At 32.3% G+C, this 23,755-nt stretch overlaps 1 protein-coding gene across 3 annotated transcripts in view; it reads left to right on the plus strand.

The window, feature by feature from the left end:
• Positions 1-23,755, plus strand: part of UTRN (utrophin) — a 559,804-nt gene that overhangs the window by 444,980 nt on the left and 91,069 nt on the right. For all 3 annotated transcript variants that reach the window (XM_051997902.1, XM_051997900.1, XM_051997901.1), the window contains one exon: positions 16,427-16,488. In XM_051997902.1, the coding sequence (XP_051853862.1) occupies positions 16,427-16,488 (62 nt within the window). The remainder of the gene's footprint in view (positions 1-16,426; positions 16,489-23,755) is intronic.

Consider the following 23,755-nt stretch of genomic DNA (forward strand, 5'->3'; position numbering starts at 1 on the left):
TTTGAGAAGTCTTCCTATGATTTTTCATCTTATAAAATAATATAAAAAACACTATATCCTATATAATATCACTCAGACCTCTGGAATTACTTTGTAATTTCCCTCTTAAGATTATATGAAAGCATAGAATTACATATCAATTTCATTGTGTTTTTTTCTTTTTTTGGTGTATGTAGACTAAACTGTGATTTATATCTATATCATAGGAATGCTAGAATTATTCTTTTGGAGGCACTAGAGCTGAAATAGGTTTTGCAGAATTATGAAGACTGTGTAGGATTCAAAAGGTTAGAAATATGGGTGACACTGAAAAGATCCTTGCTTGGGAGAGCTAGCAAAAGCAGTTTGATAGAGCGATTAGTAGTTTACCCTTGCTCACCACTGCTAGTTATCTCCTTACAGGACAGCTGGGCTTAAGTGACTTGCCTGGTGTCATATGGCTAGTAAGTATTAAGAATCTGAGCTTGAATTTGAACTCAAGTCCTCCTGAATCCAGGACTTGTGCTCTATTCTCTGTGCTATCTAACTGCCTCTAGGGAAAGAGTTTTTAATTGTCATTAAGCAAACTTGCTTCTGAAAAATATTTTAATAATTTCATTTCGGTCAGTACAATTGTATCCTTTGGGATTTTGATTCTATTTTTTTTTTAAATTTCAGCATTTAAAAAAGTTATTAAATCTGTTTTTCTTTTCATTTTTGCTCCCAAGTTCATAGGGAAAAAGAAAAGGGTAAAACAAATTCCCTGTAACAAATATGCATCATCAAGCAAAACAAATTCCCTTATTGACAATGTTCAAAAAAATATGTCTTATTCTGCACATTGAATCTATCTATCATCTGTCTGCCAGGATGGATTTTGTTTTACAACTTAAAAGCTTGCTTATAGGCTTTATCAGTTTGCCAATGTGTTATTTGCAGGTAGCAAGGGTGTGTATGGAGAGGGGATGGGAAAGTGTTGTGAATGATAGAAAAAAAAAAGATTAAAAATCCCTGCTCTAATATAAAGTGAGAATTAGAGACAGAGAAGAGGGGCATTGAGCTCAGACAGCAGATAGCAGAGGGGATAAGGAAAGTCTTGCTATGTGACCCTGAACAAGTCAATGACTTTCTTTATCTTTTAGGATATTAAGACTATATATGAACTTCAGAAAAGATGCCAACCTTCAATGGTAGAAAATTTCCTCCTCCTGGGAGTTCTTTGTGCTAATTAAATCATAGATCTAGTCTATACCTATAACTCTTGTTTTATTATTTGTTAACTTTTATGGAATTTACTTTCAAAGTGGGTCAGGTGGTGAGTAAAGTTAGGTGTTGCCTGGTCTTGGTATTCACTTAAGAAGTTTTCCTTTTTTGTTTGTTTATTATACTACCTACTTCTCTTAGGATGGTCCTAATTTTTTTGTTTTGTTTTCGGGATCCCTAGAACTTAGCACAGTATCTGGCACATCCCAGAAGGCCCAGGCAAGTTTGTAAGTTGCAAAACAAGTGATGAACTAAAAATTTCTTGTGTGCTTGATTACATAAAATCAAGTATTGTAATGGAATTTTAAAAATAATATTTCTCCATATAATATAGAGAATTTCTTTAGACCATTTATCATGCATTATGTAAACATAGATTGATACCAGTCATAGATTATACCATATTTGTCTCCTGAAGAAAGCAAATATTATGTTCTTAAGGATTGTGAGGGGGAAAAAAGAGAAAAAGATTAAAAGAATGTAGTCTTCAAGACAAATCTATCCCATATGAACTCACTCTTTCTTTGTTACTTTGCTTTTCAATGTTATTAAATTTCTTTTTTTTTTTAAACTGTTAATATACTCACAACCATGTTCATGAATTAATGTATGTCCATGATAAATATCAACCCCATCTCCATTCTGTATTTAATCATTCTTTCAATTGAAGAGAAAAACTTTTATGAAATTTCCTTTGGAAGTAGGTCAGGTGGTGAGTAAGAGGTTAGGTGTTGGGTGGTCTTGGTAGTCACTTAAGAAGTTTTCCTTTTTTTTTTTTTCCTTTAAAAAAATTGCTTTATATTTTTTTGGTCCTCTTTGTATCCTACATCAAAATTATTTCCTGATATAGACTTTTAGTTGATAAAGACATTGTAAGTAATAGAAATTTGATTATTGTTAAAAAAAAAAACTGTAACTCAGATATTCTGCCAATTCAGACAAGTTTCATCCTCAATTGATGAAGACATTTTATGTAACAAAATCCATTTTATGTAACAAAAGAGACATGTTTAAAGCAAAACTGATCAGAACTGCAAGCAAAGGCAATATTCTCAGCTTTCCACTTTTCTAGTTCTTTCCCAAAGAACAGAAGTGTATTTCATCATTTCTCTTCTAATACCAAAATGGATAATTGCATTTAATCTAAAGATCTGCTTTTTTGAAATTCAATCAGCCTAAAGGCATTCCATATTTGCTGATAATGTTGTTGCTTTTCCTCCCATTATCTTTAATAGTTTCCTATACAGTCCCAATGGGGGACAGTCATAGAATTAGATAAACCTGGAATATGCAGTTCCCTCTACAAGAGGGATTAAAAAAAATTTAGGACCCTCCTAAGAGAAGTAAGTAGGATAATAAAATTTGAGTCACAGATAAACTAATTAACAGTTAACTAAATTAGAATATTTTAATAGCAGTTCTCATATAAATACCTGCACAAGAAAGTAGTTCATAAGTTGTTACATGCAGACCAGTGGGAAGCCTTTCCCAATCCCCCTTTAATTCTAGAATTCCCCCTCTGCTTGTCATTTCCTGTTTATCTAGTATATAGTTAGTATTTATGTAGTTGTTTTCATTTTGTCTCCTCCATTAAACATTGTAGTACTTTGAAGACAGGGATGGGTTGGTATTTGGTTTTGTTTTGGTTTGGGGGTCCCTAGCACTTAGCACAGTGTCTGGCACATCCCAGGAGTCCCAGGAAAGTTTGTAAGTTGCAGAACAAGTGTTGATCTGGGTTTGTAAAATAAGTTTCTTCACTAGGAGTTGCCTATGCTACTGTAATCACATATTTGTTCTATAAGTGTGCAGAAAAATGGATATGAGTGCCAGCAAGGCTAAAGGGCTCATCTTCAAGTTAAGAAAAAATGGATTATGTTTGGTTCTGTTTCATGCTAGCTAAACTGTTGAATGTGAGATCAGGGGCTCTTTCTTATTTTGTATTTTTATCCTGTGGCACCTAAGAAGGAGCTTTCAAGAGTGTATACTCTTGATAAAAATTTTTTTTAAAAAGTACTTATTGATTCATTGGGTTATCATAGGCTAGTCACTTTATCTTTCAATATCTCATTCATCTTTGTGAATCTATTAAGTGAGGGGTAAGTTATTGCTTTCTGATACTACAGAGAATTCTTCTGCATTGATGAAATCACCTACTTTACTTCTCTATTAATAGCCTCCCACCAAAATATGTATTCAAATTAGTGGAATACATCAAGCCTGTCGCAAAAGTAAACAATCACCGTCTTTCTCCCCACATCCTTCTCTCTTAAATAAGTATCATATGTATTGCCTGCCATGTCTCCTATGAGAATATTAAATCTTAAGTGCAATAGTCATGCTTTTGCCTCTCCCCCTTTTTTTTAAATCCCCTGTACTTTGCACAATATCTGGCATATATGAAATGCTTAATGAGTGTCTAGGCCTGACTGATTATTTAGAATATGGAAGAACTAAGGGAGAAATTGAGGTCGAGTGTGCTTACACAAATAATTTTCTTCAGTCCAAGATTTAGTCGCCTGAAGAGTTTCATGAAGAATAAGAAAGGAGAATGCTTTGGTTCTAATTGTCCTGATCCTGTTGATTGATCAACCAGTCAGTAAACATTTATTAGATGCTAACTCTGTACCCCAAGAATATAAAAAAAAAGTGGGAAATCATATCTCCTGCCTTGGAGGAGTTCACACTTTAAGAAGTAAATATTAAAATTACTAGGTACATAGACTATACATATAGATAGATATAAGATAGTCTTACAAGAAAAGGTATAAGGAAGAGGTCATTTTATAGTCGTTTCAGGCATAACTGAGTCTTTGTGATCTCATTTGGGATTTTCTTGGCAGTGATGCTGCATTGGTTTGCAATTTCCTTCTCTAGCTCATTTTATAAATGAGAAAACTGAAATAAACAATTTTAAGAGTCTTGCTTGCAATCACACGGCTAATAAGTGCTTGAGACTATCTTTGAACTTAGGGCTTCCTGACTTTGGGCCCTGTGCTCTATCCATCTAACTGCCCAAGGCATAATGAGGGGGCTGCTATTCATCCTTTTTCTGGTTCACTACCTTTAATGCCATTGGTGGGAAGATTTGGTGACTAGGCTTCAATAGTAATATGTGTAGAACTGTTTGTAGGAATAGAAAGTCAGACTAATGATGGAAAAATTCAAGGTGTGGAAACTAGATTTTCCAAAAATCTGAATTAAAGGACCCTGGAAGATTTTTTTTTTTTTTGTTCCTATTAAATACTGATAAGGGATGCTTATTCTTTGATAACAACCATATGGCTCATTTACTTGCATTTTCAATACCTTTAATATGTATGAGAAATACCCATTTGATATAAGCAAAGTTCTTAGATTATCTGAGATTGTGAAATGGAGAATTACTTTTTTTTCTTCTTAGTATTTTCCTAATGATACTGAACCTGTAACTTTATCTTTTCCATATATCCCTAAGGAGTTTGCAGGTGTCAAATATCCTGATTTTATGTAAAAGAAGCTAACAGTGGCATATACATGGTAGGTCAGAATGCATGTTGTCAGTGTAAGGCCTTTATAAATAGTATTCAGTCTCTAAAATGTATAAAAATGCAATGTTAAAACATAATAACATCCATAACAAAATGTACAGTGGTATGAACACCAATTCTGAAGTTGGAAGACTAAAGTTCATTCAGCTCCCACCTTTGATATTTTCTAACAATATTACCTTGAGTAAATTATTTAACTTTCTGGGCTCCAGTTACCTCACCTGTAATTAGGAAAGATTGGACTATATGATCTCAGAGAGCACCCTTTCATCTTCAGGTTTATTGTCTTATTTAATGCTAAGTAAAGGACAAAGTTAAATTAGGCTTCAAAGGGTATTTGAGAGACTCTTCAACATCTTTTCTCTCCCAAGTGGAGTCTTTATGATTGTTCTAGGTCAGTGGGGGAGTGCCTGCTTTATGAAATTATTTCCATTTATCTCATATATCTGCACATAGTGGTTTGTATATTTTTCTCCCCCTTAGAGTACAAACTCCTTAAAGACTGGGGATATCTTTGTTTCTTTCTTAGCTCCTTATCTCAGTGTTTGGTAACTTTCTTACAAATAGAGAATGTAGATGAGAGCTATGGGGCTATATGAAAATGAAATATATGAAAGGATACAAGGATTTAGTTGTACAACTTTGATGTTTTTAAGTGAAGAAGTCTATTAAGTCTATATTTTTGTTGAAAGTTGATATTTAAGAGTGAACCTGATTATACAGATGGGAAGGTAAGAACACAATTGGCTTTTGAAAAAATGTCAACACTTTGGGGCTATATATTAATACAGTAGTATTAGAGTGTAGCATTAGCTTCAGGTGATGAGCACTAGCTTAGACCACCAGGAAAAAGTGATAGCAGCTGGACAAGCCTGGCTTGTGAAAGATTGGGGTAATGGAACCAATCCCAGTACAGGAATGTTATAGCCAGAAAGCTTTTGAACTCACTTTATCCATGAGTTGAAGCTCTTGGGAATGATGTGACATGCCCAAGTTGCCAAGTGGAAGGGCCAGAATTCAAAGCCAGATTTTCTGATTCAAAAATCTATTTTTTCCCTCCCACTGTTTTATACTGCCAGAGATATGTTGCCCAAAACAGTTTAAAACATTTTGAATGCAAATGGCTTACTTTCTTTTAAGTTAATAGCATCAGATCTATTACATCACAACTATTTCTGCTTTCAGAAATAAAAAAGAAATTTGTGCTTTGTACAAGCCACTATGCTAAGGCTTTAAAGATATAAAGAAAGATGGGTATAATCTAAAGATTCTCTTCTTAAAGAACTTGCAATCTAATAGGCATAAGATAGCAAATAATAATGGTATATGCAAGTCTGATAAGTGCAGTGAAAATAGGACCAGCCAGGCTACTATAAGAAATTAGAGGTGAGAGAGATGACTTTATGGCAGCATGGTGAGAGAATATTTCCTGGCATACAGGGCACCTAATTTGGACTTTGAAGTAAGGGAAGGATTTTAAGAGACTACAAGCCAGAGGGTTTATTGTACAAATAAGAACCATATGAATAAAATACAGTTAGAGTATGATTTTAAGCAGGTTAATAATAATAAAACATTTGTGTAGTTTTTACTATTTTCCAGACATAGTAAATAAAGCACTTTTCACAAACATAGAATATCTGTTACAGGAGAGAAAAGCAAATGTTTATTACCTGAAATTTATCTACAGGAAAAGACATTTTTAAGATTAAAAACTTTTTTTTTTCCCGTTGATAGTCAGATTCTTTACTCCAGTGATATACTGACATTTTAAAAATGATCTATTAAAATAATTCTTTTCTTGTTCAATAAACATATATTTAGAATTTTCCTTCTTTGACAAATGTTTGCTAATTACAATGTATCTATTAGTTATTTTGCAACTTCTGGTTCTTTGCTTGATCTATTTGTTAATCTTTGTATGGAACACTGTCTCTCAGCTCCTCTTATGAGAGGCAATCAGGGTTCATAAATGAATGATGTGGGGAATTTAAGAAGTGCAAAAGGAGAAAGATCTTGAAATCTCAGCTCAGCTCAGCTCATACAGTGACCTCTGTATATAGAGTAACTTTTAATGTCCTGACTCCCAAAAGGTCATTTTCTCAATATGTATTGGAAGGTAATTGAGATTGAAATGCTTAATAAACAGAATTTATGCTTCTAAACAAGTGATGGCTCTGTCAACTAGCCTATTGTTATATCCTATTTTCGGCCATTACAGCCTGCTGACACTTCAGGCTATCTAGCCTTTACCCGACAATCCCCTCCCTCCCAAGACCCACACATATATAATCACATTTACTACTTTGTTATAAAATAAATGCTATTTGTTTTGTTCAGTAGAGTGAGAGATAGTTGCTAGAGGTAGAATGAAGTTCCCAAGTGGAATAGCATGGAGATGTTTGGTTAGCTTGCCTCAATTTTTTTTCTTCACAATTTTCTCATTTAAAAAAACATAACTATTACCACCTGGCTAGAGTTAAATAGGTGAAAGCTCTAAACTGCCAAGTTTAACTGTTATTAATACTTCTAAAAGGTGTCAAGAAGTCTGTGGAAGGTGTTTGAGCTTAAAGTTTTGTTTCATTTATTGTCTTTGGCGGTTTTTAGTGTAAAAATACAATTTTTTTAGTCTCCAAAGTAGTCACATAAAGAACTTTTGCTGTCCTCCCTGCTTTCTTTCTAGTAAATATAAAAGTATAGTAATTAGATAACTTATTCATGAATAGGTTGTTACAGCTGGTTCCCTATAAAGGCAAATAATGGACCCCTTGAAGTGGTGAAATTATATAAAATCATGCTATATCTTTCCATTGGGCTGGAACCAATTACCATATTTTACATAATGATAATTTTGTATAGTGGAATTTCAAATGCTTATGATTCAGGTAGATTCGATATTTACAGTAATTAAGACCTGACTATATAAATTTCAGATGACAGACTTCTAAGCTCTTGAGAGCAAGAATTATTTCTTATATTGCTTTATTATTTCTCATATCAAAGAAGTCAATTAAAATGAAGTTGATTGTCATGCATTTAGTAGGTCTTACTCAATTTAAGCTGAAGTGAAAAATTTTTTTTGTTTGTCCCCCACACCCCTAGCTTCCTCTCTTAAGATTACCTTCCATTTCTTCATATATACCTTGCATATACATATCTTCTGTATCTTACAGTATATAAAGAAATTTCTATATAAATGGTTATATACATATATAAATATACACATGTCTTATATATGGATTTTTTTCAACCTTTAGAATAAAAGTTTATTGACGGCAAGGACCATTTTTGCTTTTTCTTTATATCATCAACACTTAGCACATGAGTAGTTAATAAATGCCTGTTCATTCATTGTGTCTGTTTACAGTTTCATTATAAATTATAATATAAATTCTCTAATATTTAATATATAATCAAACATAAATAAGTACATAATATGTACATATATATTGTAATATAGGTTATAAATTATAAATGCAAATTAGAGGTGTTTTATTTTAGACTCTTAAGATAAAAGTGAATTACAAGTGAAGACTGTTTTCAAATAAGCTAGAAATGGCAAACTGTAAGGAACACTACAAACACTAGTGAATAATAATGATAATTATAATGTATAAGGAATATTACAAATACTAGTGAATAATAATGATAATTATAATGTATATAGTTATATGAAAGACTGATGATCAAATTACTTTTATATAGCTTAAATATGCTATTTAATTTAAAAAGATTAATATAAAATTACTATGCTTACTTAGATGTTTAGGGAAAAGTGAAATGAAATTGGGTAAAGGGTAGAAAAGAATTTAATCATCAAATTAAACTTAAGGTCAGATATTTTTCTCAAGATATTCTTGCTTCTTTATATATGCAAAGAAAATGTGAACAAGCCCCAGCTGTCTCTGTTGGAATCGACAGAATTTGTTCATGCATCATTTAAAAAAAACCTTTCATCTCCTTCTTTAGTATATACCTTTAAATTGCAAATAACAAACATTTGTTCTTCTAATACATTTACATCTTATCTGAGGGACATTAGTCTGTTTCTCTGAAGTCTACATCATCTGTGAAAAACTAACCCACTGACCCCTAATTTTTTTTTCCTTCTGTCTTTTTATATTCACATCTTGAATGAAAGGAGAAATAACTATATGATATAAAATGTGAAATTGTGGCCACATAGGTTGGTATAGTGAATATTAATACTGATAAGGAAAATATAAAATGAAAATCTTAAAGAGATAAGCCTCAAACATGAGTATTTGGCACAGTTTCTTTGTAAGCATATTGAATGTTTTCTGATGGATCTCTGAGGTACATTAGAAAAGCATCAACAAACAAAATTGCTTAAATAATAAATACTTCCATAAAGAATTCTTTTGTACAGATGTTACCTAAAGTTGCATTTTAAGTAAATGTTGTAAAATTGCAAATTGACATTATTTTCCATGTCTAGCAAAGGTGTGACCTTAGACCATGTGAAACAATTGAATTTCTGTGGAGAGGAGTAAATGGGCATTTTGAGTATTTCTTGCATTATATTCCTATTATACACCTGGTCTACTTAACTACCCACATGCTTCTATACACCCTTTAGAGTGTTTGTAAATGTTATTTCAATGATATTGCTTAGGCATGTCTTAATTATTATAATTTCTGTTGTTTAATATTTGTGGATTGCCCACCATATGTTAGGAGCACTAAAGTGTTGTTTGTGTGCTTAACGAGTTTTTTGTGTTTAGTGTTAATTGCTGCTCTGCTTGAATTATTTATTTATTCAATGTTTCTTTGCTGTAACTGTCTCCCTTCTTAAAATCTAAGCATTCGTTCCACTTTAAATGGATTTCATTTCCATTATTTTTTTAAAGCTTATCAAGCTGAATATTCTGATGTATTATCTGAGAAGCTGAATCTGACTATTCCTACACTGAAGGAAGGGAAATCATTTTGGCCAATGGGGGAAAAAATGGTTCACAGCTGCTCTGTTAAGGCTGGTGGTTGGATTGATATTTTTCATTTTAACACCCCCCCCCCCAAAAAAAAAAAAATCAGCTACAGCCAAGAGTTTTGATTACTTTTAAAATGTTCTATATTAAATTGTAGTTGCACTTTTGTAACTAGAGACTGTGTTTATTTTCAGCACTGGCAATTCTGTCTAATGAATCAACTAGTGTTGAATTCACAAAGGGGAGTGCACTTTTCTCTCTTCCATCTGGTTGCCAAATGAGTGTGTTGTCTCAGCCTGTTCATAGGGTACTGGCTTTCAAGAACCAACTCTATAGTAATGCTAGGACTGTGATTAAAATGCTTGATTTCTGAAGTTGCCCTTATTCCTCTGCTTGTCTAGATTTTTTTTTTCTTTGTGGTAGAAGGTATTCACCAATAATGGTAGAGTGCTAAAGCCAGACTCAGGAAAATTCTGGTTCAAATTCTGGTCCATGTATTTAACTAACTGTGTGATCCTGAGCAAATCATTGACTCTTTCTTAGTTCAGTTTCCTTGTCTATAAAATGAGAATGAAAGTAGCCCCTAATTCACAGGGTAATCAGATGAGATGATGTACATAAGCATTTTCTGAATCATAAGATGCTGTATAAATGTTAGTGTTATTAATTGATGCTAATATTGTTCATCACACAACCTGCTTCACTCCTCCTACCACCTAGAAAAGAATGAGAGAACGGGAAAAAAGAAAAGGCTCGGATATCTCTTGAGTTTTATAAATGTTTGCTACATTTTATTTTAAGGTGCATAAAGTTTTAGTTTAGATTTACAAAAATTTAGTAGAATTTAGTATATTCCTGCACATGATTCTTCCAAAAACCTTATAAAGTAGGCATAATCTCTCTTTTTACTATTGAGAGGTACCTGAGAGGTAGAGATGTTAAATGATTTGTCCATGTACTAAGCAAATCTCAGAGGCAGGATTTAGGCCTAATGTTCTCCTGGGCTCCAAGTCCAACAGTCTCTTCCAGGATATCACATTGCCTTTATAAAGAAAGGAGAAACTACAGCAGCATGTGATTGTGAAAGTAAAATGTACAGGATTTGCTGCTAATTTGGACATGACACAGTAAGATAGAAGGTTCAAAAATGACTTGAAGGTTTTGAGCCTGGATAACTTTGGAAGATGATAGTACTGTCAATAAAACATAAGCATATTAAGAAGAGGGGCAGATTTGGAGGAAAGGAGTTAGATTTTATTAACTTTGAAGTATCAGTAGAACATCTAAGTAGAACTATCCAGTAAGCAGTGGAGTTGCTGACTAATACTCAAGAGAAAGGTTGAGAATGCATGTCTAGTCATATATAGCTTTGAAAGTTATTTACATAAAGACATTAATTGATGAAATATTGATAAAGACATGAAGAAAGAGAAGGTTCCACTGAGAATAGAATCTTGGAAAGCATTTACCCTTAGAAGACAGAGAAGAAGAATGAGCAAACAAAGGCAGAGTTTGAAGTAGGAAAAATTAGTGTTTGGAAGTCAAGGAAGAAGAAAATATCCAAAAGAAAAATATGCTATGGAAAGGTCAATAATGAGAACTAAGAAAAAGCCTTCCAAGATTGCACTTAAGCCATTTGTGACCTTGAAAAGAACATTGTTAGTATCTTACAGTGATGAATGATGGAAGTCATGAAGGAGGTTCACAGAAGTTCTTGTAAAAAAGTGTGATAGAGGGAGGCAAGCAGAAATTAATTTAAAAAGATTTCCAGTCACCTGGTTGAAATTTGTCAACGTGAATTTGTAGTAGACTCAGTCTGTTTTCATTACTATGAAAGGCACATGAAGAGGGTTATTAAAGGTGACTGAATAAAGGAATGGGTGTAGCAGAAGGATAATGGGAAAAGTGAAGAAGGAAAGAATATCACAGAGAGGGATCTAGAACTTGAAGAATATAATAAGAGTTGAGAACAAACTAAATAAGAATGAGACATGGGAAAAGTTCAAGTAAAGAAGTTTATGATCAGAAAGAATATCACAACCCTGGAGTTGGATCAATTTTGTATGATAGTGCTTTAAAAAAAAAATTGAATAACATGGGCAGATGGAAAACTAACTCTGTATGTGACAGTATCATCTTCACAGTATTCCATTTATAGGTAGAACTAAAGAGACAAGCACAAAGCCACTATCATAGTTAGAAGATGGATGTATTTGGAGATCTAATTAGAAACAGGCACTTCAGAGGAAGTGAGGATGTGAGAGTCTAGAAGTGACAGGATATTTGGACTTCTTCAGGCATTGTGTATGGAAATGATGTAATGAAAATGTGAGAAAAATGGCTTCTAGTATTGAAAGACACTGATCAGACCAATGATGCAAAGAAACCATGAATAGTGACTGTATTTTTGCTTTCTTATCAAGAAATGCCAATATTGGAATGATCTAAGGAAGAGTTTTTCACTTTGGGGATTAGCTAGGAATTTTGTTTCACCTTGCCTTGGATAAAGAAGGCCTTTATAATTAATGTTACTATAATTTTTATGAATGAAATTGAATTAGAAAGCTTAAGATTGAAGAGACATCTTTGATTTTCATAATTTCCCTGAATATACACAAAGCTCCAGAGACTTTTTGACCCATTTCCCAAGAAAACAATGTGATTTAGAAGCAAGAACACTCTATATGCCACTTAAAATTATTTTCTTCTTTTTGTAGATGCCCAAGTTGCTGTTGTTTCACCTTTTCCTTTGAATGGGGCATTTCAGAATTGTCTTTTTGATAGCTGCTCTGCTGCCAACTGGTCATTAACTTTCATTTCTGTAGCCTGTCTTCCTGCTTTCCATCTAACTTTAATACAATTTAATACATTCCAGTAACACTCAGCACGATGAAGTGCCCATTTATTATGTCTTATAAACAAGCTATAACAGAACCAACTTACCCAAATTTCATTTAATGAGCATTCCTCAGTGATGGAAAAGTAATTACACTTCCTTGGAAACTGAATTCCTTCATTGTTCTATAGGTCCTCGATGCTGAGTAAGGAATTTCTTTGCCAAAGTATATGTTTATATGGCTTTCTTTTTTTTTTGGGGGGGGGGGGGAAGAGGTAGGAGTGATATGGAGCACTTCTCCCTTTTTTAATTAGTGGACTTACTTAGGAGACCTTTGTTTATCTAATTTTCTTTAGAATCTGTATCTCGGAAAATGAAAATGCTTTAGTATCTTTTCTGGTCTCTTAAAAAAAAATTTTTTTAGAGTAGTATAAACTCGAGAAGTAATTTTACCACCAATGGTTGCTCTATTTCTCACAAGTTTATAGTCAACCAGCAATAATTTGAATTGTATTTTACAGCACATCTTGCTTTGCTTAACTATTAGGTGATAAACTTCTTCATTAACAATATTCATTATCCCTCTTTTACTTTTATGTTTCCCACAGAAGTATTTAGGCCCCAAACCTTTTTTTCCCCTTTCCTTGCAAAATTAGAATCAGGGGAGGTAGAGTTGATAACTCTTCATCAGTTTCTGTCTCAGAGCAGAGGAAGCAGAGGATCTGAATGAAGAGTCTAGATAAATATTCAGTTTTGCTACAGTAAGCTTTTGACAATGCAGTTTATTGATTGATTTACCCCTTCATTCATTGATTGGCTTATTTTTGTTGAGTATTGAGAACTTAAAGAACATTATATACAAAGCAGTATTCAGTTATGAGTATAGGAGAGCACCTCTTGGTTTCAGTCCTACTTCTACCATTAATTATATGATCTTGGAGAAATCTCGTTAATATTAAAAAAAAAAAAAATGGGACTCCACCATGAAAAAGCACTCTGCTAGTAATGGAGTGAGGAAGGTTAGGGAATTCCCTGGCCTTTGCAGAAAGACAGCTGCTGTGCACCTGGACTTACTTGCATCTCAGAGAGGTAAGGTGTCTGGCTTGAGATCACAGAGCTTTGATAAGTCTGAAGGGAGAACTGAATCTAAGTCTTCCTAACTGTCCTAATTGTTCATTAAACATAAAACTGCCTTTTATTATATATGTACACATAGCATATGTGTATGCTTATGCCATGTTCCAAAACTCTTAGTGTTGTTTTAAGCTATTGAAGCTTACATAAAATCTTTTTGTGGGAGGGACATCCTATATATGTAAATATGTTTATGTAATATCAAATGATTCTAGTAATACCAGTGCTATACTGGCTACTGGAAAATTTACCTTCTTTGAAACTATTTCCTACATGTAGCATAATAAACCTTAAAGTATAATCTAATCTAATTCTAGTTGTCAAGATAATAAAGTTGGATTCTTACTTAAATTACATACCTCTTTCATATAAACTCTGGAAAAGCTATAGTTTAGAGGGGTTTTTCTAGCAATTAGTAATACTTTGTTGCCATGAGTGATATATTTACTTTTAGCCATATATCTATATATATCTATATATCTATATCTATCTATCTATCTATCTATCTATCTATCTATCTATATATATATATATATATATATGTTCCTGATACTGAGTAATGTCTCATCTTTTTTGAAACATTTAATTTTTAAGCATTTTCTCCTCCTTTTTATTTTAATTCCATAAAATGGTAATATTGCTTTAATGTTAGTGTTTACCAAATTTCTCCTTGTGTGCATGGTTCTGTGCTTGGTGGAAAATAAAAATCAAATAATTTTCAAGGAATTTACAATTTACCAAATAAAGAATTATGTGGTACACAAATACTATGAATATTAACTAATTTTATTAATCTACTTTTCTACCAATACAATTTATTTATAGAAATAATTTACACCTTCAACAAAGGAAGGCTTCTTGATGGGGCTCTTGAAAGAGAGCAGGCAGGTTATCAAAAATATATGTATTAATCTATAACAGGGCACATCATCATAACTGATGAACAGGTATAAAGAATACAAGCTTCTACCTTGTTGTTCATTATTAAAAAGCATTTAATTCAGTAGAATCAAATACTACCATCATAATTCTCAATAAGGTTAAAAAAAGACTATCATACATGCATAAAAAACAATATAAGATTTCTTCAAGTATATAATAATAGCAGTAATTGCTAATATGAAGGAAAGCTTAAAACCAAAGATGTTTGCTTATTCAAGGATACTTGTTACTATCTTGAAGGAGGTTCATTTCAGAAGCCAAGTCAAAATAGGGGATCCTGAATCCTCCTGATTATAGATGACATTGTCCCATTTGCATAAAGAGTTAAAATCTTGCCTCTTAAGCATATTATTCAAAGGAGTTTGGCTTAACTATTCAATAAAATAGGCAAATCATTATTGTTCAGATTACAGTGTACAGTTGGGATTTTTATTTGAATATATAAATATGACTTGCAACTATATATGATACTGAAAAAGATGAATTCTTTAGGCTCATAAGAATTGAATTTTGATGTCTATCAAAGGACAATGGAAGGGTAGTAAATGATGTCCGTAATGAGATATAGTAATTTAAGCAAGGAATTAGGAGAACCAGTTGGAACTATAGTCACAGATATATATATATATAATGAAATTAACTGGTTAGTCACACATATATTATATATCATATATTACTGATATAGTCACAAATATATATTATATATTATATGAAATTAACTGGTTACTCAGCAAAAACTAGGATATCTCATGGATAGCATGTGTGCTTCATTAATATTCATGTGCATGTAATGAAAATGAGAGAAAGTTCCTCAGCAGTGTATGTGAACCTCCTTTGGCTAATTTATAGTCAGACATGGATAAGAGACGCACATGATAATCAGTCATGTGTAACTTACAGTCTGTAAGAATGCAAGAATGCCCAATTTGATGAGAATGCAGATTGCTGAGTCCCTTAAATACCATGTGACCTTGGTTAGAGATAGAAAATCTTTTGTTTTAGAAACACAGATTCATCTAAATAATCATGTGCCAACTGCACATAAGAGATTTAAATGTAAACATTTAAAGGAATAAGAGGATTAAGAGCAGAGGTTGAAGTTTGATGTTCTCTTAAGGATAAAGAAAATATTAAAGATTCATCTTTTATGTAAAAGCAAAGAAATAGAAAACATTTCAATAAATGGTAAAACCATGCAAATTATTACCATAAGGCCAGAGAAGAAATGGATGGAAAAGGAGAGGCAAGATTAGACAAAGAAACAAAGAAAGATAAAAACACAAAAGATTTAAGACAGAAGGAAAAACACATGGGCTAAGGGTAGAAAATAAGGTTGAGAATATGTTGAATATGTATTTTAGGTCTAGCACCTTGATCCAGATAGTTATTACTGAAATTGAAATTCAAAGACCAAAAGTTTAGGTTTTAATATTTAATGCTTATCCTAGAAAACTGGAGTTTTCCAAAGTGACTAAAGTTAAATTCTTCCATCCATAGTTTCTTTCAAATGAGTCATCAAAGTCCCAGATGCTTAACAGTAGTTGGAGCATCAAGTTCCTTAATGACAGTGTAGTTTTGTCCAGTTTTTCAATGCCATATTTAATGAACTATAAATAATAGTGAAATATCAAGCTAGGAAAAAATAAACTGGATATTTTTTCTTTTAAATTATATATGTAGAGAAGTTTTACTATTTGGGGACTTGATGCAAAGCCAGCTTGGAATTAATTTTTTTTTCTTGCAGTTTAATTTTGTGTAAATTTTTGTATTTTAAAAAATGTGCCCATTTCTTTCAGTCATGAGACACAGACAACTTGCTGGGATCATCCTAAAATGACAGAACTCTTTCAATCTCTTGGTGAGTATTGTTTTATTAAATAATTAACTCATGGAATTTCTCTGAAGTACTGAACTCTATAATTATTTAACTCTTCACTCAGTGAACTTTTTTGCCAGCTTATCAGGTAACATGCAGTGTGGTCAAAAGGAACCTACGATACTTTCCTACAAAAGGATTCCATGTCAGGAAATAGATAGGAGCTATATATTCATCATGTGTTTATTCTGAACAATAACTTAATATCAAAAGTATCTAGAAAATATCTTTTTCTTCTTAAATGGTAGGTATAGCTTGGAATTATATGAGTCAAAAAGAAATTTCAAGACACTTGCTTTTGTTAATCTAATTGCTGTATACTACTTAAAGGACTTATATGTTGTATAACCTTACTTTAATTTTTTGCATATCCCTTCATCAAGAAGCATGCTAGCCTTGGAGTCCAGAGATATCTGGATTCAAATTCTAATACTTGGTGTAACCTTGTGCAAGATACTTTCTGAGTATCCTTCTCTTTGTGTGTAGACAGGGTATAATACTATTTGGAGATTACTTCAGAGGGTCGTAGTGAAGACAGTAATCATAACCTACCATTTGTAAGACATGTTAAGGTTCAAAAAACATCCCTTATCTTATTATATCTTAACTCCCATGAGGTCCCTAAGAACAGAAACTGTCGCACACATATGGAAGCTACTTAATAAATAATTGTTAACTTCCCTTAGCTGCATCAGACAGAAATATAAATGTCTCTATTTTTAATAGAATTTTACTTTTCCAAATACATGCAAACCTAATTTTCAACATTCCCCTTTGCAAAACTTTGTGTTCCAAATTTTTCTTCCTTTCCTCTCCCTCCCCCTCCCCAAGACAGCAAGCAATTCAGTATAGGTTAAATATATGTACAATTCTTTTAAATATTTCCATATTCATCATGCTGTACATGAAAAATCAGACCAAAAGGCAGAAAAAATGAGAAAGGGGAAAAAACCAAACAAGCAAACAACATAAACAAAATTTAAAATACTATGCTTTGAACCCTATTCAGTTTCCATAGCACTCTCTCTGGATGTGGATGGTAGTTTCCATCATAGGTCTATTGAAACTGCCTTAAATTACCTCATTGTTGAAAAGAATCAAGTCCATTACAATTGATCATCACACAATCTTATATAATTGTTACTCTGTATAATGTTCTCTTGATTCTGCTCAGTTCACTCAGAATCAGTTCATGTAAATCTTTCTGGACTTTTCTGAAATCAGTCTGGTTATCATTTCTTACAGAATAATAATATCCCAGTACATTTGTATATTATTACTTATTCAGCTATTCCCCAGCCAAGGGGCAACTATTGAATTTCCAAATTCTTGCCATTACAAAAAGAGCTGATTTAAACATTTTTGCACATATGGGTCCTTTTCCCTCTTTTATGATCACTTTGGGATACAGACCCACTAATGGTACTGCTGAATCAAATTGTATGCGCAGTTTTATAGCCCTTTAGTTCCAAATTGTTCTCCAGAATGGTGAATCAATTCACAACTCCACCCACAATGCATTAGTGTCCCAGTTTCTCTATATCCTCCCCAATATTTATCATTATCTTTTCCTATTATCTTAGCCAATCTGAGAGGTCTGAAGTAATAACTCAGAGTTGTTTCAATTTTCATTTCTCTAATCAATAGTGATTTAGAGCATTTTTTTCATATGAGTATAGATGGCCTTAATTTCTTCTGAAAATTATCTGTCATATCCTTTGACCATTTATCATATGGAAATGGCTTGTGTTTTTATAAATTTGAATCAGTTCTCTATATATTTTAGAAATGGAGCCTTTATCAGAAATACTGGATATAAATTTTTTCCCCTGACTTTCTTTTCTGCTTCCCTTCTACTCTTGGCTGCTTTGATTTTGTTAGTGCAAAATCTTTTAATGTTATGTAATCAAAATTACTTATTTTGCATTTCATAATGTCTTTTTGTTCTTTCTTGGACAGAAATTCCTTCCTTTTCTACAGATCAGAGAGGTAGACTCTCCTTTGTTCCTTCTAATTGCTTATCAACCTTTATGTCTATATCATGAACCCATTTAGACCTTATCTTGGTATAAGGTGTAAATATTTCCATTTTACTGATGAGAAAATAGAGTTTGAAAAAGATTAAGCAAATTGCTCAATGATCATACAACAGTTTAGTGTCAAAAAAAGGTTTTGGCTCCAAGTTCAGCAGTCTTTCTAATTTACTAATGTTGTGTCAGCTAGTATGAGAGTATAACTAAGGGTAAAAATGAAGGGTATACTCCATTAAAAGACTAATTTATGCATGGCAGTAGTACTCTAAAAGTCTTAAGCAGATGTCAGCTCTCTATTTCACATTATTCATTCATTCTTTAAATAAAAATGTATTTCTTTGAAAATTCACTGAGAAAATTTAGAAGATAAATTATGCTTTCAGAAGATAAGAAAATATGATCTTGTATTTCTAGTTTAGATAGCTGTAAAGACGGTCAAAAACCTTGGGTACTTATTTTGAACCAATCACAGTATTAAGCACTGGGGATAAAGAAAATGATCTAAAAAAATCTACTTGCACTCAAAAAACTTTCATTCTAATGGAACAGACAATATGTCTGGGTGTGTACAGAATAGACAGAGAATACATACATCTCCTCCATCTCCCATTCAGCCCTCCCAAAAAAACCCTTCACTTGATTCTTCCAACATTACTGTATTATATTTCTCCTGTCCTTTGAGTCTATACTTCTTGAAAGCCCATCTACTTTCTCTCAGCACACTCTTTTCTTAACGCCTTATAGATTGGCTTCCAACCTTATCTATCATTCCACTGAAACTGCTGTCTCCATAGTTTTTAAGATCTCTTATTTGCCAGATCTGATGGTCTTTTCCCAATCTTCATGTTCATCAACCTGTTTGAAACATTGTTGATTAATTTCTGTTCCTTGATTTTCTCTTTTTTTTCTAGATTATCATGACTCCATTCTCTCCTGATTCTCCTAATTATTAGAGTGCTTCTTCTCAATCTTCTCTTCACTCAATCCTCATCCAGGTCATTCCTTCACTGGATGATTTCATCATCTTTCCCAGATTTAATTACCATCTTTATGCTGAAGATTTTTACATCTACCTATTTGGCCCCACCATTTCTTCTTACCTTTTATTTTATTTTTATTTTTACTATATCTTTGTTTATAGTACACATTGTTTATGAATCATGTTGGGAGAGAAAAAGCAGAGCAAGAGGAAAAAACCATAGGAGAGGAAAAAAAAAAAACAGAAAAAAATGTGTTGATTTATATTCAATCTCCATACTTCTTTTTCTGGATGCGTATGGCTTTTTCAATCCAAAATTTATTGGATTGGATTTCAATCCAAAATTTATTTGACCATTAATAAATGGTCAAATTGAGGAATTATTTGTATTCTTATAAATTTGACACAGTTCTTTATAGCCGGGTTTCTGATAAAGGTCTCATTTCTAAAATATATAAAGTAGGAAAACTGGGACACTGATACATTATTCGTGGAATTGTGACTACATCTTGCCATTCTGGGAGAGCGATTTGGAACTATGCTCAAAGAATTATCAAATTGTGTATACCGTTTGATCCAGAAGTGCTGCTACTGGGCTTATATCCCAAAGAAATCTTGAAGGGAAAGGGAACTATATGTGCAAAAATATTTGTGGCAGCCTTTGTGTAGTGACCAGAAACTGGAAACAGAGTGGATGCCCATCAATTGGAGAATGGCTGAATAAATTGTGATATATGAATGTTATAGAATATTATTGTTCTCTAAGAAATGACCAGCAGGATGATTTCAGAGAGGCCTGGAGAGGCTTACATGAACTGATACTGAGTGAAATGAGCAGGACCAGGAGATCATTATATACTTCAACAACAATACTGTATGAGGATCAATTCTGATGGAAGTGGCCCTCTTCAACAATACCAGTTCCATTTGTTCAATAATGAATAAAACTAGCTACACCCAGTGAAAGAACTCTGGGAAATGAGTGTGAACCACTACATAGTTTTCCCAATCCCTCTGCTTTTGTCCACTTGCATTTTTGATTTCCTTCACAGGTTAAGTGTACACTATTTCAAAGTCCGATTGTTCTTGTGCAGCAAAATAACTGTATGGATATGTATACATATATTGTGTTTCACATATACTAAAACATATTTAACATGTATTGATCTACCTGCCATCTAGGGGATGGGGATGAGGAGAAGGAGAGGAAAAATTGTAACAAAAAGTTTTGCAATTTTCAATGCTGAAAAATTAACCATGCATATATCTTGTAAATAAAAAACTACAATAATAATTTTAAAAGTATTTTTAAAAAAAGGTGGGTATTAACTTAAAATAACAACAGATATTCAAAGAATGTTTCCTAGCAAGAAAGCCAGAATTGAGTAGATAATTCATGTCTCCAACACCCCAGATGAGTAAGACATGAAAGGTAAAAAATACACCTGCCAAGGATAATAACAACAGATTAACAATGGAGAAACCATTGAGACAAGAGTGAAAACAGAAATCAAATAGACATTATAGCAGAAAACCAGACCATAATGGACTAAAAATTTACAACGTTCTACTTACAGGTAGAGCGTTTTTTTCATATTCTTTTTTTGGGGGGAACACTTAATTAGAAAACAAGCAAATCCATAAATGAGAAATGGGAATATGAAATTTATTCTAATCAAGGCAAAGGCTAACAATGAAGGGAAAATATTTCCTGTAGTCTCTCAAAAAAAAAGGGGGGGGGGATCTACAAGACTAACTGTAAAGGCAATGTTGTTTCCATGATAGGAGGGCATCAATGATGAATATACATATTGTATAAAATAGTCTTTCTCAAATTGAGGTACAGCAGAACAAAAAGGGACTCTAGAGGCAAGATATTTACAAGGCAATAAAAAATTATTTAAAAAAGGAACTCAATATAGGTAAGTTTTAATTATATGAGGAATATAGAGAATAAAGGACTAAAGTATATGGGCCACATATCCAAGAATAAAAGTTAAGGATAGAACGGGAGGATAAATAATGAAAAGAACAAAGGAAAGATATATATGTACATACATACACACATAAATGCATACATATATGCATACATACATTTTTTTTCTCTAGAAAAATAACTCAGAAAATTAATGAGCCATACGAGGGGAAAGAAAAAGAGGCGAAGTATTAACTAACAAAATAAGTTAAAAAAATATTTAATAAGTACAAAATAAGAAAGTAATTAATAAGCATATGTATATATGTATATATTTGTTTATTTTTTTTTTTAAAGGACTCCCAAACTATGGGAAAAGTAACAACTAGTAAAAGGGTGAGGGGCTTAAGAATGAAGTGATGAAAGTCAGTGTGGCTAGGATCACCTAAAAAGATAGATGAAGTTAAACTATCTGAAGGTATAGGACTATTTTTATACAGGAAAAAGAGAGAGGTGGATGGGGAATGCAACATAAGAAAAAATGGACAAAATCTAAATTTTGTAACTTCAAATGTAAATTTAAATGAATTTAACAATCCAATGAAATGAAAAAGCATAACATTGAATAAAAAGACAAAACATACAATCTATTTCCTTGAAGAAAACAGAAGCAGACTAAAAAAAAATTAGAGGCTAAGAAAAAAAAAATCATCCCCTCCCCCTGAAAAAAAAAAAAAAAAAACAAGCAAATAACCAAACCAAGAATTGTGATCATACTGTCAAAGTGATAACAAACATTCCAAAAATTACAAGTGAGAAAGAAGAAAATTATGTTGAAAGAATCCATAGTCAACAAAACAATATCAGCATTAAAATTATTATTTTTTTAATTTAAAATAATTTTAAAATTTTTTTATTATAGCTTTTTATATATAAAATATATGCATAGGTAATTTTTCAACATTGACCCTTGCAAAAACTTGTGTTTCAACTTTTCTCCTCCTTCCCTCCATACCATCTACTAACTAAATCTACTGGAACTATCAAAGTAAGAAATCTTGGTCCTGATGGATACAGGAGAATATTTTTTTTTAATTTTTAAAAAACCATTAGAACCCATACTACAAAAATTATTCCCAGCAACCAAGAAAGTAAAGTCCCTCTTAGATCCTTTTTATGTGACAAATATGGTCATAATAATTGAAGTATGAAGGAATAAAACACAAAAGGAAACAGGCAAATATCATTAATGGATACCAGTTCAAAAATCTTAAATAAAATCTTGTCAAACTTGCTATGTCAGTTTATTCAAAAAATCATTCATTATAACTCAATTGTATTTGTATCAGACATACAATGATTATTCAACTTTAAGAAAACAGTTTATTTACTTATTACTTATTTATTATTATAACTTAGTTATTTATACTTAATCATATTAAAGGCAAAAACTTCCAAAATCATGTTTTGTCTCAATAGATGTGGGACAAAAATAATTTGACAAGGTTTAATACACATTTATGCTAAAACGCCTGCAAAGCATTGACATAGAAGGATTTTGTTATAGTATATTAGCTACCTAGAAATGCATTGTATAAGAAAAAGTAGTGAATGTAAAGAAATGATGATGACCAATTATAACGCTGGATGACTAAGAAAATAGCTATGTATCCTATGTGGTAATAGAAAATTTGGAAATGGTGATGATTTGGGGGGATTTTGATTTGGATTAAGTATGAGATGCCAAAGGGAAATCCAATTTGAGGTGTCTAAAACAAGAAATCACCAGGTGATGATTTGAAAAAATTAACTACTTAAAACCAATACTTGTGTTTTTTGTTGTTGTTGTTGTTGTTGTTGTTTAGCAAGGCAATTGGGGTTAAGTGACTTGCCCAGAGTCACATAGCTAATAAATGTTAAGTATCTTAACCTGGATTTGAACTCAGATGCTCTTGACTTCAGAGCTAGTCCTCTATCCATTGCACCACCTACCTGCCCCCTTACCTAAAACCAAGAGCAAATATCATACAAAATAGAGAAACACCAGAATTTCTTCCGGTAGATATGGATGTAAAAGAAGACTCACTATCACTACTATTATTTAATATGATTCTGGAAATGCTAGCTATGATAATAAGGTAAAAAAAAATGAAGTCATGAAGAGAGAAGAAAAGGAGATAATATTATTTTTGCTGATGAATATATGGTTTACTTAGAAAATCCTGGAAATAAGCAAAGATAACTAATCAAGATAATTACCTTGAACAGTGTCACAGGATACAAAATAAATGCTCAAAATTTAACCTTATTTCCCTATCATAA

Source organism: Antechinus flavipes, chromosome 4, assembly GCF_016432865.1.
Source record: "Antechinus flavipes isolate AdamAnt ecotype Samford, QLD, Australia chromosome 4, AdamAnt_v2, whole genome shotgun sequence".
Taxonomy (NCBI): Eukaryota; Metazoa; Chordata; class Mammalia; order Dasyuromorphia; family Dasyuridae; genus Antechinus; species Antechinus flavipes.